The following is a 17037-nucleotide window of genomic DNA, read 5'->3' on the forward strand; positions in this document are numbered from 1 at the left end:
GCCGTCTTCCCCGGCCCGGCGATCAACAACCTACTCACAAACGCGTCGCTTCCTTGCCATATGGTCGGCAGGGAGGGGCAGTGTGGCGTCGAAGATTAACATTACATTACATTATTAATTATCATGTTCCGAGACCGGAACATCAAGTTCCAAATAATTGCATTCAAATCAAAACGAAAAATCCAAATCAAAAAGTGATAAGTTTCCTTCTTCTGCACAATAGAAATGGTGTGCATGAGCTTGTGCGCTAGTGTGTGTTGGTTCAGTTGTCACATATTTGTTAGCAAGACGAAAGATGACAGTGTGCTCACTAGGAGCCTCAAAACCAGGAATGACCCTCGTGGGCGGTCGTAAAGAAACAAGTTTTGCAGGCGGTCATCTTGATAAGATGCCGCCCTAAATACAGCTCTTTGTAATGTTGAAACAATGTTAGCACAAAGGATAAGTTACATGGAATTGTGCACAAAGGTTAATATAACTGTGCAGAATGGGTCCCGATTCAAACATCAAGACACATTCAAAAAATGGAAGCTCAAACAATTGAAACTAGTGTTTAAACAGAGATCACCGGTTGACGGGCTTCAATATCGGTCCTCTTGATTGCGGCTTGTTGGTGTCGGGGACGGCGTCGTCGTTCTTCGGAGCCCGAGAACCAACTACGAGCACTATGAAGGTCAAAGTAAAAAGAGTTGATCTCGCTTTGAAGCTGCCACATATTATTTTTCAAATGTATGACCTCCAGCAAGGCAGGCTTACTAGTGGGACGAATACTCCTTTTTGAGTTTTTTTTTCTCTTAAATTTTAAATGTGTTATTTATGATGAGCTGAATTATTGCAAATTATGCAATAATTATTATATATTTGCAAATTATGCATACAGTGACCTTGCTAAATAAGCTCGGTAACAACTCTACAATTCTCCAAGCAAATTTGGTTATGCGGAGTGATAACAACAGCGTTATTTTGACCACCAGTAAGACTACTGTGGGTCCAAATGAATACAAACCAGTAAGTACAGCCAATGTAGCGCAAGCCGTAAGGGATATATGCCAGTGCATGTTTATGGTATTCACTAATGGATTTAGATCAGGTATATCAAAACTAAGAAATGAATTCTCTGTATTTAATTCATGCACTTGTGCCTGCGGAAGCAAATCTCTCTTGCTTCTTGGATGGTACAAGTGTGTTCCTTGTGGATAAATGGTAATATTTTTGTCACATGATGCGTGGCACACTTGTGACACAACAGAATACTCGAAATCTAAAAGAACTTGCACAAAAGTGTTTGTTGGACCACATCCAATGCGGAAGACGTGATTATCGCACTGCAGCTTATCAACACTGGAATCAATGTTCGAGAATTGAAGAACGTCAGTCTACAAGTCGGAGAAGAGAAGTATTTCCATTTCAGTTAAAGACCTTGCAGGAGAAAGTGTTTTGCATTGCATGGGGATTTGACACCTAAAATAGCTTCCATAGGATGTGCGAAGTGCTACAGATAATTTTCATATGCTACTTTCATCGTGTTTATAAAATGCTCCGCTGCAAATTGTAAGGGTTTTGACTTTGTTATGCACGTGTCCGTAGCTCATCTCGCTCAACTCGTGGGATTGTGTCACGCTCTCTGGCGATCTTCCACCTCATCCGTTTACGACGAAAATCCGTTGTCGTCGTCGACCACTCTCCGGCTTCGACAGCTGATGCAAGTAAATAGACGTAATTTATGAAGAATTTGAGGCAGTGATCCACAACTAGAAACCATAGTTTGTTTTTGAAGACTTTACCATTAGCTTTAGAGGAGTTGCAGTGAGGAATGAGTGCATTGAGTTTTTTGAAAGTGTCAAAATCATTTATTTTACAACCAAAGTCAATTGCAATTAGTCAGTTATATATTCCTCTTCCTTATTGTTTACTTCTTGCCGCTGTAGATGAGTTTCAGAACTCACGGGAATTCAGAATTTCAATTCATCCAGAAATTATAACATACATGGATCTTGGAAGAATTACTGGGACAAAAGTTGGATGTAAATGGTGTCGATCGATCCGCGAGTGTTTTTATGGATGACCAGATTTTAGTTCCTCATGGTGCGGGATTTTGGGGTTTATTTCTTGTGAGTTCAAAATGCATCAATGCTACATATTTTGATTCTTTGTACTCTCACAGTTTGGTTTATTAATTCTGCTTCTAAAGTCACTTTACCAGCATAGGGATTTTTTTTACAATCTTTTAGTTCTAGATCTGTTTGCTGTCATTTCTTCCCTGGATTCTCTTACCTAAGTGCTCCGCAAGGGTTTCTTGCATAACTTTTTCTTGAATCTTGGAGGGAATTATATGAGTTTGTTAATATTAATACAATATGTTCCTTCGCTGTTTTTTTTTTGAAAGACGATTTGATATCAAAGTAGAAGTTTTCCATACTAAGGAATATTTCATTTTAAGGCTTGAATCTAATGCTTTAAAATGCGCTTCTATTTTGTTGCGCTTTGAGAAGAAATGAACGAAATGCAAACCAAAATGCAAAATTTACAACTCAAAAAGAAATAAACGCCTTCTGCACGTGTTTCTTTGATACAATTAGGTTGTATTAAGCTGGTGAATTTGTTCTTTTGCTTTTTGGTTTGATTTGATTTGCTTAAGCTGACTTTAACGACAGGCGGATTTTACAGAGAACGATAAAGAGGCTTTCGTAGATTTTCCTGCGAATTTTTCTTTCCGATATATTACGTATCTGGTTGATATGTTCGAGGAGACGCTATCATGCCCCAGCAAAGCTACACTTCACTCGTTCATAAGGACATAGAATCCGATCCTAGATGCTATCCTGATTATAGAGACGTTGAAAACTTCACAATTGCAAGGAAATGTTAAAAGAAGAATATATGGTGAGAGTTGTCGAAATTAGTGAATCAAATAGATCAAAAAGAAAAATGACTGCAAATGTGTGGCGGTCTACTATGAGGGAGAAGGAGCAAAGTTTGTGTAGATAAATATTATCCTCAGAATATTAAGATCTTGGTCGCTCTTCTGGAGTAGTCACAAAAAAAACTGTCTTCGCTTCTTTGGTTACGTTATCAAAAAATCCTCTAATAGCCTTGACCAAGTTCTGGACGAAGGTGGTGAATAGAAGAGTTAAGGACACTTAGCGTTGAAGAACGGTTGGCTGGACGTAACATGTCGCAGACTATGGAATAGCGAGGACTGGAGAAATTTCATGCGAGCTCTAGCTGAGGATCGAACAGGATGGTCTCAAATATATTCAACGACGACACACCCCAACGAAGATGCGGATAGCTGCGTTAGGGGATCACATCCGGCAGCAGGTAAATAGGCTTCCGTATATTTTCGAGCATGCCTCCAATTATGCCTTGCCTAAGCAATTACTAATGTGGTGTATCCTGAGATTCACCGTATTTGCTGCCTGATGTCGATAATATGCTGGTTGCGGTGCATTGAAAAAATCCTAATCATAAATTTGCAACCGTATGGGAAATTTTCACGGAAAATGGGAAAGGGAAAGCAGAGAAGAGGGAAAATGCATATAAGAGTTCATTTGAATGAATTTACATTACATTACATTACATTTACACATCCTGTTCGATCCTCAGCTAGAGCTCGCATGAAATTTCTCCAGTCCTCGCTATTCCATAGTCTGCGACATGTTACGTCCAGCCAACCGTTCTTCAACGCTAAGTGTCCTCAACTCTTCTATTCACCACCTTCGTCCAGAACTTGGTCAAGGCTATTAGAGGATTTTTTGATAACGTAACCAAATAAGCGAAGACAGTTTCTTTGTGACTACTTCAGAAGAGCGACCAAGATCTTGATATTCTCCACCTGTCATCCGCCATACAAAATACTCATTTCTGCGTAAAGTTCTTCTCTACGGCACCCTATTGACCAAAATTAGCCTGCTGTCCAAGCTTCTGAGCTGTTGACGGCGTTGTCCAAGTCTCCGCTCGTGCATTATGACAGAGCAAACTGCAGATAGATAGATTCGCAGTCTGAATTCGTTGGCAGTGGGAGTCGAAAGCAGGCACTTGGTCGGGGAGTTGACTTGGGTTGAGTCGGCTTTAGCGGATATCTGTCTGAATATCTCTCTTATTATTATTATCCAGCCGTCGTTTTTAAGCATGCAACCCAAATAATAGAAGTCGTGTACAAGTTCAACTGGTTGCACATTTACCCTGATTCTTGCTAAGGGTCTCGCTGTAACCCACATCTCCTTACATTTATCAGGGCGGAATCGTGAACCGTACGTTGCAGGTGATTTCGATACAATATTGACAAAATGTTGCAAATTCGCGCTGTTTTAAGCGAATGTCAGTACATCGTCGGCATACTAGAAATCAACCAAGGGATCTGCTGATAGTGCCAAAGTGACGACAACTGGACACTGCTCAACTATTCTTCGCATCATATCATTGACCGAGAAGTGGGATAGAAACGAAATACCTCATGCCACTTCAGTCTCCACTTCGAACGCTAGTTACTGATGTTCTTGTTCTATTCATGTCATTAATTAAACGTACGAACTTTCCTGGAATTCCATCGACGCAAAGCGCGTTGAAAACATTGCCTCGAATAAGGGGTCGAAAAAGGTTTCGAAGTTTAGAGAAACTAACTGGACAGGCTGAATATCGCTGCCATAATTTGATCACTCCCCCGACAATGAACGTCTGGTCAGTCGTCGATCGACCAGGTGGAGAGTCGTAAAACGGACAGACTCAGCGTCAAATTTCCTTTCAGAAAAGAAGTTAAACAACAATACATACAAACCTAATAAAAAGGACAATTTCTTTTAATAAGCGTGCTTATTGGCGTTTCAAATATTGCTTCTTACTTACATTAGTATCAGCTGTATATTGGGTTGAGAAATTAATTGTGAGTATTTTTAAAATGATGCAAATAGAGCTAAAAAGTATTTTCAAAGTCCCGTACATCATTCGATAAAAAATTTCCCGTTCTACGAGATGTTACTACTTTCATTTTCTAAAACTGTTTCTTGTTTTTGTGATATTTGAAACTGAGTGTCAGGTGGACAAAACAGCATCATTTACAACTTTTACTTTTTGCATTTAAAGGCATCACCTCACGAATCTGGAGTGGTACGGATTTTCGGGGGAGTATTTGTATACGGGATCGTAAATTATTGAGAGAAGGGTGATTCCGCTAATTTCTTCCTAATTTTTGTAGAAAACGGCCGGGAAGATGCGGCTTCGAGCGTTCCGGCGCACTATTTTCTACAACAAGTTCAATTGGAGCGCGCCAGCCTTGTGCACACGCCGCATCTTCCGGACTGTTTTTTACGGCAATTAGGAAGAAATGGACGGAATCACACCCCTCTCCATAAACCACTATCCCGCATACGAATACTCCACCTGAAGTCCGTACCACCTCAGATTCGTGGGGTGATGCCTTTAATCGGGGTAAGAAAGCCGCTTAAGCTGTTTGTGAAATTTGTACCTTATGCCCTATATTTTAAAAGGTGAAATGTTTTATCAGCTTATTCTTGCGACATTGCCATTGTAATTGTTATTTTCATTGCTACTGCTATTGCTATTACCGTTACAATTATTGTCGTTACTATTATTAACAATATTGTTGTTATAGCTATTATTTCAGTACTGAGAAGATCCAAGATTAAGCAGTTTGGATTGAGATTTGTTATCTTCAAAAAAGTCTTTTTATGAGCAGCCATTCGCAAACGGAACAATACCCATGCTCTCTATTTCCTCGTTTGCAATCTTCTGAAAAAAAAATGGATTAGATAACCTGACAATATATATTATTGGAGAAGAAGAAAAAGCTTACATTTTTTAGGTATGAAATGAGCTCTGCATTATTTTTGTTGAAGAACATGTCAAGATTCCTTACGAGCAAAATTGTTTCTGTACACTGTCCTAAAAGTTGGTCTTGTCATACTAAATTTTATTCTTATACTATAGCTGTGAGAACATAAATAAATCTTTCTCATATTTGAGAAAAGAAATACAAGAGCATCGTTGTAAAGTATTAACGTAACACCATAATAAAGTGATTCAACGTATTTGTCATTCATTTTCTTCTGACGATCTTATTGAGGAAAGCAGAAAGGCTCGAAACGTAGTGAAATGTACAAACCTGGACCCAAAAAGCATGGAGAAGGTGCAAAGGTGTATTTCTTATGAAGATTGAAGAAACGCTAAATAAACATACCACTTCTATTCGTAACAAGCATAAACTCGTAATCGGTTCTTCCAGAGTAGTGCAGCACACACACTGAAACATTTTTGTGATATTTATACTTAACTAAATATTCAATTACTTAAATCTTGTTCACTTGCAGGAAGGAAGTGATCTGCAGTCATCTGAAATCGACGTTTGTTCGAAAACCTTTAAATAGTTATTCTCTTCTTTTGGTCGCGTACATGCGTACGTACGCGTCTTTTCTCAAGCATTCAAGTGTAAAAATGTGCTGAAAGTTCTTCTTACACGCATGCTTCAGTGACAGAGCGAGCTTAGATCAGTTAGTTATCAGCAAACATCTACCACCAGCATAAAATAAACAAATCGGCTGGACTGACCAACTTTTGTATAAGCGGATTAAAATTCGCAAGGGATTAAAATGAGTATTTTACTGCTAAGAGGCAACTGCAAACACACAGGTATAGTGGTAGGTACAATACTCTGCATGAACAGTGAAAAACCGACGGTGAGTGACGGTGCGGCACCGTCTTGCTGTTCTGACCAAATGTGAAAGTTTGAGACTCTGAACACTTTGTCAACTATAACCTTAGGCTATGTTAGGTTCCAATTATAGCTTTTTGGCGCATACTTGGCGTCATTTTGCTCCTTTCTCAACAATATGTGGGTTTTCGTATAGACCTCAAAGAGAGGAATCTAATGATATATAAACTGTCCTGAAGTTTCCATTTTACGAGCAGTTATGAGCAAGCGACGGTGGCCGACGGTGCCGCACCGTCACTCACCGTCGGTTTTTCAATGTTCATGCAGAGTATTGTATACTGACCAGGTATCGAGAAGGTATTGGAGAAGTTGTGAATTTGTATTTGCACATTTCTGCTGTCCTTTGAGAACGCACTTCCACTGAGCTGAAATGAAATGAGTGTTTTTTTTTTCTGCTCAACGAAAACAGTAATCAAAAATTCTCTTATAAAATGTTCATACTCTTAACATAAGGGAGTTGTTGACAGACCACAGTCTCCTTTTACCTCAATTTTGTAGAACATGAGGAGCTTCCCAGAGTGAGGATGCTACCGTTTTTTAAACTAAAACAAAGGGACGTCCGTGACAAGAAGATTGGAATGGTTTGTCTTGGATAATTTCTTGAGCAAAATAAGTCTCAGTTGCCGTCCTTGCTACTTGGCCGTCTTGATCTCATAAAGTGAATGGATATATCTAACAGAGTCATTTTTGATGTCCTTATTTTTGATGTGTTGAAATGGGAATATATTGAGCAGCTGCCAACACAACAGTGCAGCTGTAGAAACGAGTTATAAGAAAAATTGTGTGAATAAGGAAATAATGAACGCACCTGAACGAGCTTAGGAGACTCAGACGTGCGGAATTCCCATAAAACACGGGCATCCTGCCCAACTGCGGATATCCTTGGACTGGACACTGCAATTGAAGAATAGCAATTTACTACTAAAACAGCTGCTTAGACCTCGCAAAGACCTTATTGTGTCACGCATTTTAGTGCCATCTATTTCTGCGTCCAAAATAGGCTGTACAGTAAATCCTCTCATTTGTAAGTACACATGTAAAGACGGAGAAGAGTTTATCAGTTTTTTTTTTCATCTTCGCGGTTTTGTTACGAGTTTTCGTCCTCCCTTTGGTCAAATATAGCACATACTGTAATCGAGGGTGATGTCAGTTTCTTTAAAAAAAAAGGCGAAAACACTACAGAAACAACAGTAAACATTAAAAACAAGTTTCAGGAAGAATATACGCAAATTCAGACTTACAGGAAAGATCGCGGGCAAATGTTCAGCATTTTCTAATTCTTCTTGATCTCTTCTCTTATTGCTTGAATCACTTTTTCTTCTCCTGTTGCTCTTTTATTATGTTTTGCACTTTCTTTGAAAGAAACTTCCTTGCTTAAATATGGGTAAAGGACGTTGCTGTAAATGGAATGAATGTAAGGTGGAAAATGGAATGATCAAATAAATGGATTTAAAGTTTCGAGGAATAGAAAGTTATCGTGAAGAGTTTTTGGAGTGACGCAACAAAAAATACTGAAAGTAGTGATATCAAACTTCTTAGAACAGCTGGCGGCAGTCCACATTCAACCAGTCCGTATTCAGAAAAATCTGACTAAGTTTTCAAAGATTTCCCTATGTCTCGCAGTACCGTCCAACTTCCCTCATGTGCTGCCCGAGCGTATGATAGAAAATCCTGCAGAAAACCGCTGGTTCCCACGGGGAAAAAATGACCTCAGCAGCATTTGCAAAAGCAGCACTTGAATTGAATGGAACAGGATTGGGCACATATGCTATCCAATGATTAGTCGAAGCTTGCGCTTTTCGGAAGTGATGTACAGATGCGTGATCTCGTGAGTATCATTATACTGCAATAAGGCGCAACTTGATATCGCAAGATTGCTTGCATCACAAAATACCCACAAATCTGTTTTTTAGGCGTGAATGTCTCGCAGTCCTGTATTTGGGGTGTGGAAATTTCGCACATTCACGTGAACTGCCCTACGAATGTTTATACTCGCACCATTGATCTCTTTACAAATGCAGTTCCATCTATTAGTCATTACTGAATTAACGTTGTCATTCCACTTCATTCCTGTGTCACAGATTTCTCGCATTAGCGATTTCAATTTGATAAGCAGCGGCGCAGTTACACCTATAGCATCGTAGTCAGAATTTATTATACTAACCATATCTCGCTTTCACGGATCTCCCTCACTAGAGGGATCACAGCCGGTTAGTCGCGAGGCTACGTGGCACGTCCCCGGGTGGCGGATAGGGGGCTAATCGCGGACCAAAAGCGACCTTGTGCTTGCCCAGAGACGCAGGTGGATTCAGGGGATGGACTCCCTGTTTCTGCAAAGCCAGGACTGACTCATGTTATATTCCGCACGTCGGTCCGGCCAAAAGCCTGCAATCAAGTGACTGGGAGGTGCAAGGGAGGTGGTTTGGAGTCGCCTCCAACAAATAAGCTCCACATGTCCACTCCGGGAGAACGGAAGTTCTCCCAGAAACTCATGGGACTAGAGGAAAGCAACCTGCCCATGGGTTTTAAAATTTTTATGCAAAACACAGTAATAGAAAAGAGTCTTCTGATTCCGGAGGAAAGCCTGGTACGGTAGCGCCAGGTAGGACGGGGTTGCAGGAGTCATGTAGGCTACCGAAACGGAAAAGGACTAGGATGGCGATTTGTACTTATAACGCACGTACGGTTGCATCGGAAGCGGCCATCGAAGATCTGATGATGCAGGCCAAGAAGATCAAGTACGACGTCATCGGACTGACCGAGACGAGATGACGTCACCCTCTCAACGCCGTATATGAAACTGGAAAAGAACTGTTCTTAGGAACATGCGACAGTAGAGGTGTTGGTGGAGTTGGCGTCCTCGTCAACACGAGTATGGCAAAGAACATCGACTCTTTTGAACAACTTACGACCCGAATTGGACGTCTGCGGATGAGAAGATGTGATCCAACACCAGCTTTGACTATCTTCGTCACTTACGCTCCAACATCAAGCTACGATGAAGAAGAAGTCGAAGCTTTCTTTATGGACCTGGAGAAGTTCTACCGAGAAGATTATGCCTTCTACAAGGTCATAATTGGCGATTTCAACGCCAAAGTCGGCCCAAGAAGAACGCCGGAGGAACTTCACATCGGGACCCACGGCCTACAATGGAACGACCAGGGGGAGAGGCTCTCCGAGTTCATCATGACGACTAAGACCATCCATGGGAACTCGCAATTCCAAAAGCCCTCCTCTCTACGCTGGACGTGGGAGTCACCCGGTGGAGGGTACCGTAGTGAAATAGACCACATCATCGTCAATAAGAGGTTCTGCCTGACGGACGTCGCTGTTGTACCAAAGTTCTATACGGGATCGGACCATCGCCTCCTCCGAGGAAAATTTTCTTTTACAAGGAGAGCAGAGAAAGCCGCCAAGTTCAGAGGGGGAAATCCCAGAACTGTCATCAACTGGGATCTCTTCGCTACGTCAGCCGGCTTTTGGGAAGATTCCGCAACGGACAACATCGACGAGGAATATGACCGGCTCGTTAAACACCTTCGCGACTGCGCGAAGAAGGCTGAGAGTTCTAAAACCACCAAGAGACGCTTGTCTCTTGAAACTCTTGAGCTGATACGCCAGCGTGGAGCAGCACGAGCCGCAGGGAACCAAGAACTCACGTTCGTGCTCGCAAGGTTTTGCAGAGAGGCGATAAAGGAAGACCTTAAAGAGAGAAGAGCAGAAGTGCTGGCTGAAGCTGCAGAGGTGAGGAAAAGCATCCGCTATGCCCGTCGAGATTTCGCCAGTCGCAAGACGAGGATGACTGCTCTCCGGAACCCGAAGGGAACAGCCATTGCGTCGAGAAAGGGGATAGAGAAAATCATCTACGACTTCTACTCCGATCTCTTCGACAGCCATGTCCACTTGCCTCCTCACCATCTGAGGGATGATGGACGTTCTCCCGTCCGAAATACGACATGCTATCATGTCGGTAAGAAATCGTACGGCACCCGGTCCCGACAGAATAAGACCAGAACAACTGAAGAACCTTTCGCCAGTACTCATCAATACCCTGGCGAGGCTCTTTACACGTTACCTGTCGGAATGCAAGGTTCCTAAACAGTGGAAGACCAGCAAGACTGTGTTGCTGTATAAAAAGGGAGATCCACATGACATCGGCAACTATCGCCAAATCTGCTTACTGTCCGTCATCTACAAGCTCTTTACAAGATTGATCCTTAATAGGATTGAAAAAGTCTTGGATGAAGGACAGCCATGCGAGCAAGCAGGGTTTCGAAAAGGATTCAGCACGATTGACCACATTCACACTGTTTCGAAACTCACCGAGGTATCACGAGAGTACAAGATGCCGCTCTGTCTCACCTTCATCGACTTAAAGAAGGCCTTCGACTCAGTTGAGATGGAAGCGGTCGTGGAAGCCTTGGACAACCAAGGCGTCCCTACTCAGTACATAAAGGTACTTCGAGAGTTGTACAGTAACTTCACTACCGGAATTGCGCCATTCTACAAGAATATCATCATTGACACAATCTCACCCAAAATATTCACAGCTACCCTCGAGAACGCAATGCGAAAGTTGGAATGGGACGACATGGGAGTGAAGGTAGACGGTCGGCAGCTACACCATTTACGCTTTGCTGATGACATCGTATTGATAACACCTAGCATCAGCCAAGCGGAGCGAATGCTGACCGAATTCGACGAAACATGTGGATGCATCGGTCTTCAGCTGAATCTGGACAAGACGATGTTCATGCGGAACGGATGGGTCTCGGATGCCCCATTCACGCTCAACGGAACGAACATATCCGAATGCACCAGCTACGTTTATCTGGGTCAGGAACTGAACATGATGAACGACCTGACCCCGAGCTGGGCAGGAGGAGACGAGCAGCTTGGGGAGCGTATAAGAGCATCGAGGATGTAGTGAAGAAGACCAGGAACACCCGGCTCCGTGCTCACCTTTTCAACACCACCGTACTTCCCGCTTTGACCTATGCTTCGGAAACCTGGGCATTTCGCAAGCAGGAAGAAAACGCGGTGAGCGTCATTGAACGCGCAGTTGAGAGAGTGATGCTAGGAGTGTCCCGTTTCACGCAAGTGAGAGACGGGATTCGAAGTTCTCTCCTACGTCAACGATCGAAAATTAGAGACACCGCCGCGTTTGCCAAGGAAAGTAAAATAAGGTGGGCCGGACACGTGATGCGCTTTAATGACAACCGTTGGACCAGAGCCGTGAGCGACTGGGTTCCCCGCGATATTAAGCGCACTACAGGAAGACCGCCGACCCGACGGTCAGACTTCTTCACGAAGTCCTTCAAAGAAAAATATGATGCTCTTCGTGTCCCACGCGAAAGGAGGAACCACTGGGCTACTCTAGCACGCGATCGGGACAAATGGAAGAATTACTGGCGCCCGCTCGACTAGTTGGAAGATCAACGGGGGTCAAGGTGATCAAGGTGATCTCGCTTAGTAAGTGATGTTTTTGACGGAATATTTACTTTCACGTAAAACTCATCAGTTTCTGCTCTATATTTGACACCTAAGAATTTGATATCAGCACAAAGTGATTTTTTTTATAATGGATTTCTTCATTTACCATCTGAGAATTCAATGCGTATTCTCATAGGTTCATACCAATTTTTTTTGAAAAGATTTTGGATTCTACATATCTTTCCAAAGCTTCCTGCTCACTTGCAGCTGTCAATAAAATATTGTCAACATAAATGCTTCTTTCTATTTGCACTTGGTATTCCTTACTTGGTATTCTCTGATTTGAGTAAGGAAGAATTGCCACATTCAATATTCTAGGAGATACAGTAACGACGGATGGTAGACGGTTGAATTTGTGAACGATGATGTTGTCCTTTCTCGGCATGCAACTAACGTCTTTGACTCACGGAAAGCGACAAAGTCTTGGTGCTCGTTTATGATTTTGATCTGAGTGAATGCAGCTTCGATATCGCATGTTAATATAAGGATATCATGAATTTTATTAACGAAAGATTCACCGGTGTGAATTATATCATTTAATGATAGTCTACCTCTTTGTTTCGAGGATGCATCAAATACGATTCTGAGAGGCTTTGTTTTTGAAGGTTTTCACTCTCCAGATTGTGGCATATAATAGATGCCAGCTGCGTTTTTGACTGGTTCATGTACCTTTTCGATTATGGGATCTTTGAGGTAATCATTCAATATTTTGCTGTACCACGATCTTCGCTCTTTGTTGGACGCCAGCTGTTTCTGTAAGGACTCGAGCCTACGGTATGCCATCGCGTAATTAACAGATATATCGATTACATTGTCCTTAAGAAGAAAAGGGGCAGTCAATACATTGTCCTTATATAATATAGTTTTGGAGTATTTTTCAAAATATTCAAATGCCTTTTCGTCATTTGAAAATCCATTGGTGGAAATTCCTAATCCATCCAATTCGAAAATCTTCTGAAGTATATCTGCTTCACTTGGCTCCTGAACGAGCGTAAGACTATGGGTAATCTCTTCGCTAGTTACATTTACCGCACTTGTACTGCGACCATGAAGAGTTGGACCTACTGATGTTCTGGCAACATATAGTCCCGACGGTAGTCTTGTTCTAGTGCTACTCATAACAAATTCGTTGCAGTAGTCTAATCCAATTAGAATTTGTGGATTTTGGTGTTCACTTCTCAATCTTGGATTGGACAAACAAATATCGTTATCTTGAAGAAACTGCTTATCTTGTTCTAAAAGATATGCTGAACGAAAACCGTTAGTTATCACGGGTTTTGTTTGAACCGTTAGACGAATCTCTTTTCCAAAAACTGTAGAGATTTTCAATGGAACAAAGAACGTTTTAAATTTCTCAGTATGGCCACCATTGCCAGACAGACATATTTCCGTTTTTTGCTTTGGGAATCCAAATTCCTCTGCTGTACGTTCGTTTATTATAGTTCTCTGTGCACCAGTGTCAAAAAATATAAGAACTCGCTCATATTGGCCTGTTTTGTTATTCCACATATTTGCTTCGGCAGTCATGAGCACTACTTGGTCTTTTGTGGTATGGTCGTTAGAATCGACTTTTACGAAAGAATCACTTTGAAATGGATTCTCAGTATCTATATTTGAAGTTTTATTTCGCTGATGAACGTTAAGGTGCAATGCAAGTAGTATTAATACAATTACAATACAAGTACAATTGCGCGCATTGCGTTTTACCGCACGGCGCGCTTTTGATCAACATCAGCGGTCTTCCAAACATCTTCTATTCGTCTCCTACTACACTCGCCTGCAAGCTCTTCCTCCACTCGTAATTTTAAAGTAAATTATTGGATTCCACATTTTCCGGGATAGGAAGAAGAATAGGAAAATTCGAAGCAAATACAAAACGTTTTCTTACGTAATGCATAGATCTACTTTTTGTTGTGTTGCCGGAGTTTTCCGATCTCGGAACATAATGATCTGTAATGTTTATGTTGTCATATTGTTCTCTTCTTGTCGGACTATATAGCAGGGAGGCGGCCCGCTTGTGCGCAGTTGCTATTTTGTATACGCCGGGGACAGTCTGCATTTTCTTTGTGCTCTTAGCTTCATTTCAATAAACTCTATTTACTGAACCACTCCCTGTTTTACTGGGTTTAACACCCTATTTAACGAGTGCCACTTTAACTAACGCGCACAATTTTCTGCAAAAAAAAAGAGTTGAGGAGTTTTGGTGCTATGTGCCATAAGTTTTCTATGGAAACCCAAAGCCATCTTTTACAATGTTACACAGCTAGGGGCTTGCTGTGAGCAGTTCAGGGGCTTGCTTCACTTCAACGACACTTAATTTGGCCGATGCACCGGAAAATTGTGTGCGTGAGTTAGAGTGGCTCACGATAGAAGGGGTTCTAAACCCTGTACAACAAAGAGTGGTTCAGTGAACAAAGTTTATTGAAATGAAGCTAAGAGCACACGGAAAATGCCGGCTGTCTCCGGCGTATACAAAATAGCAATTGCGCACAAACGGGCCGCCTCCTTGGCATATGGTCCGACAAGAAGTGGACAGTATGGTAATATAAACATTACAGATGTTACAGACATTACAGATCAGTATGTACCGAGATCGAAACAAGCTCTTCGGAACCGCTCGTGCAATTCCCTTTGTACAACACAAATCTTTTTTATTTTCTCCCCCAGCAAACCGGAAAATTGTGGGAGACCCGATATTACCTCTGTGATCTTTTGCAGGAGCGCTGGCGACAAAATTGGGAACGAATCTGCACGACCGTTATGCATTCGTATCAAGGGGCAGGTGAATGGCAAGGATAAGTCGCGAGAATCGACGACTTCAGGAACCCATCCAAAACGAAAGCACGACAGAATCAATTTTGAAATTAGTGTTCAATTCTTGCCGCAATTACTCGCTTTCGTGATCGATTTGCTGACGGTCGTTACTGAATTATTCCAGTTCTTGGTGAACATTTGGTCTAGCGGCTACGTTAGCGGTTGAAAGGTAAGATCAGAGTTTTGTCTACTTTGGAGAGATTTGATCGGTTGAATTGTTGATCAAAAATTCTAGCCTCCGAAGGACGCGATTTGTTGAAACGTCACCCAATTAAGTAAATTTGCCTCGTATACAGCTCATAAGAAGTCAAAATATCATAATTTTGTTTGATGCATCGTTCACTTTCATTCTCTTAGTATCTTCTCCGTTCCATTTTCACAACACATTCAAAGCTACGTAATATACATTCGGGTCAAAATAACATGAAGCACAGACAGTGTCGTGCCCGGCATGACTTTCTTAGCCAGTCGGCACCCTTTCTCACGCGGCGCGCGGGAAACATTGCCACTGGCAATGTATTATGCTAGCGCTCTCACGCCGGCTGCATATATGAGAGCTGTCTCCGAGCACTCGGAGTCCAGTTCCTTTCTTATCATTTCTTGTGGTGTCGTTATTTTGTGCTCACGTGGTTCGATCGATAACCGCACAACCACCGCATGTCCGCATTATACCATCTAACCCTGGCTGACCCCCTACCAGCCCCTGGGCCCGAACCGCAACTACTTACCATCTATCGCCGAGAACCACAGCCACTGAGCCGTTGACAGGCCCATCTGTTAAGCACCTTTTATGTCGTATATTCGTGCATTGCCGTGTAGTGTCGTTATAAGGATAAACCACGTATATAAACCACCTCTACCACAAGAAAACCACAGGGGATTAGGTTGAGGGGTGGGACCAGGGGGCAAAGGGTGAGACCCTGGGCATGAGCCCGCAGGGTTCGGAGGGGTTAGGCCGTCATCAGGTGTTTAGCCCAGCGCAGACCCCTCCGGATCCGGGCAGTCGACCCCAGGTCCTACCACCGATGTCCGCCGCTCCTCCTCGGAGCGGACCAGTAGCACGACAGTGCTGCATCGGCGAATCCAGCACGTTATCGTGCGCTGGGCGATCCTGAGGGTTCTCGCTGCCCTAGGCCTAGCCATGTCGTGCCGAGTGCCCATCAGCGTTGGGTTGGCACTGCAGTCGAGCATGAGGGATAGCTTTGCGGGTGCAAGGGTTCATGTGCGAGGGTCACAACTGGGGTTATTGCATTCCACATGTAGAGGACTGGGCCAGGGTTACCCTTGAGGTTGGTGGTAGCAAGCCTGAGGGTATAATCTCCATAGCGGTAGTTGCCCTGGCACTCTCGCAGGCACACATTTTGGGATGTAGGCTCCCTCAGCGTCTTGCTCTTAGTGCAGCTTGTAGGAGGGAAGGCGTAGTGGGTCTCGGAGGGAACATTGGGTCGGAAGTAGCACACCACTAGCCTATGGCTCCCACAAGCCGCATATCCGCACGCGCCGAGACCGATAATTTACCTATGGCCCTTGCCTCCGCGAACCTGCACCCTCTTTCCATCGTTTGTTTTGTTGGTACTTTGTTGTTGCGGCATTAGCCACTCTGGGTCCTTGTGTGTCCGTGGACAGGGTTCTCTTCCCCTGTCGCAGATTCCTCACCTCTGTGCTGTCCATGCTCCCACGTCCCAAACATACCATTTTTACCACTTTGTTCGCGTACCACGTACCGCAGACTTTGCAAGGCAATAGTATACTATATGCGGTATTTTCAGGTGATATCGCTCTACGATACGGCTAATATGTCTACACTCCGTGATTGTAAGGCACGTCTGACCAATGCGATTAACAACCTGACGCGGCTGGTCAACTCAGCGAACTCCAACTATCCATCTATCTTCCGTTCGGACGCCCATCCGGCAGTGCAGCTATCTACACTCCAGCGTCGAATCGAGCACATGGGGAACGCCAAGATCTCTATTGAAATAATACTACTGAAATAGTATTGG

The 17037-nt window shown here is 43.0% G+C and overlaps 5 protein-coding genes across 7 annotated transcripts; 3 read left to right on the forward strand and 2 right to left on the reverse strand.

Annotated features, from left to right (window-relative positions):
• Window positions 1-5685: 5685 nt before the first annotated feature.
• On the reverse strand, window positions 5686-9477 carry RB195_025011 (uncharacterized protein; the record flags this gene model as incomplete). 2 transcript variants are annotated; one of them, XM_064212987.1, is made up of 6 exons in its annotated part: window positions 5686-5748; window positions 5813-5901; window positions 6197-6259; window positions 7011-7092; window positions 7536-7621; window positions 9408-9477. In XM_064212987.1, the coding sequence occupies 6 exons, from the start codon at window positions 9475-9477 to the stop codon at window positions 5686-5688; spliced, it is 453 nt and encodes a 150-aa protein (XP_064068868.1). The 2 variants fall into 2 exon arrangements, with proteins under 2 accessions (XP_064068868.1, XP_013308989.2); XM_013453535.2 differs by lacking the exon at window positions 9408-9477 and adding an exon at window positions 7679-7749 and having other exon boundaries at window positions 7536-7614.
• Window positions 9383-12154, forward strand: RB195_025012 (uncharacterized protein; the record flags this gene model as incomplete). Of its 2 annotated transcripts, XM_064212989.1 has the most annotated exons (4): window positions 9383-9465; window positions 9562-10697; window positions 10765-11330; window positions 11393-12154. In XM_064212989.1, 4 exons carry the CDS (start codon window positions 9383-9385, stop codon window positions 12152-12154), a joined length of 2547 nt encoding a protein of 848 aa, XP_064068869.1. The 2 variants fall into 2 exon arrangements, with proteins under 2 accessions (XP_064068869.1, XP_064068870.1); XM_064212988.1 differs by lacking the exons at window positions 9383-9465; window positions 11393-12154 and having other exon boundaries at window positions 9602-10825.
• RB195_025013 (uncharacterized protein) lies at window positions 11073-11654 on the forward strand (the record flags this gene model as incomplete). The annotated part of the gene is made up of 1 exon (XM_064212990.1): window positions 11073-11654. The coding sequence occupies one exon, from the start codon at window positions 11073-11075 to the stop codon at window positions 11652-11654; it is 582 nt and encodes a 193-aa protein (XP_064068871.1).
• A 675-nt stretch (window positions 12155-12829) lies between the features above and the next one.
• RB195_025014 (uncharacterized protein) lies at window positions 12830-13747 on the reverse strand (the record flags this gene model as incomplete). The annotated part of the gene is made up of 1 exon (XM_064212991.1): window positions 12830-13747. One exon carries the CDS (start codon window positions 13745-13747, stop codon window positions 12830-12832), a length of 918 nt encoding a protein of 305 aa, XP_064068872.1.
• Window positions 13748-14669: 922 nt separating this feature from the next.
• RB195_025015 (uncharacterized protein) lies at window positions 14670-15200 on the forward strand (the record flags this gene model as incomplete). Its single annotated transcript, XM_064212992.1, has 2 exons — window positions 14670-14800; window positions 14939-15200. 2 exons carry the CDS (start codon window positions 14670-14672, stop codon window positions 15198-15200), a joined length of 393 nt encoding a protein of 130 aa, XP_064068873.1.
• Between the last annotated feature and the right edge of the window lie 1837 nt (window positions 15201-17037).

The sequence above is a fragment of the Necator americanus genome, chromosome X (genome assembly GCF_031761385.1).
Source record: "Necator americanus strain Aroian chromosome X, whole genome shotgun sequence".
In the NCBI taxonomy this organism is placed as follows: Eukaryota; Metazoa; Nematoda; class Chromadorea; order Rhabditida; family Ancylostomatidae; genus Necator; species Necator americanus.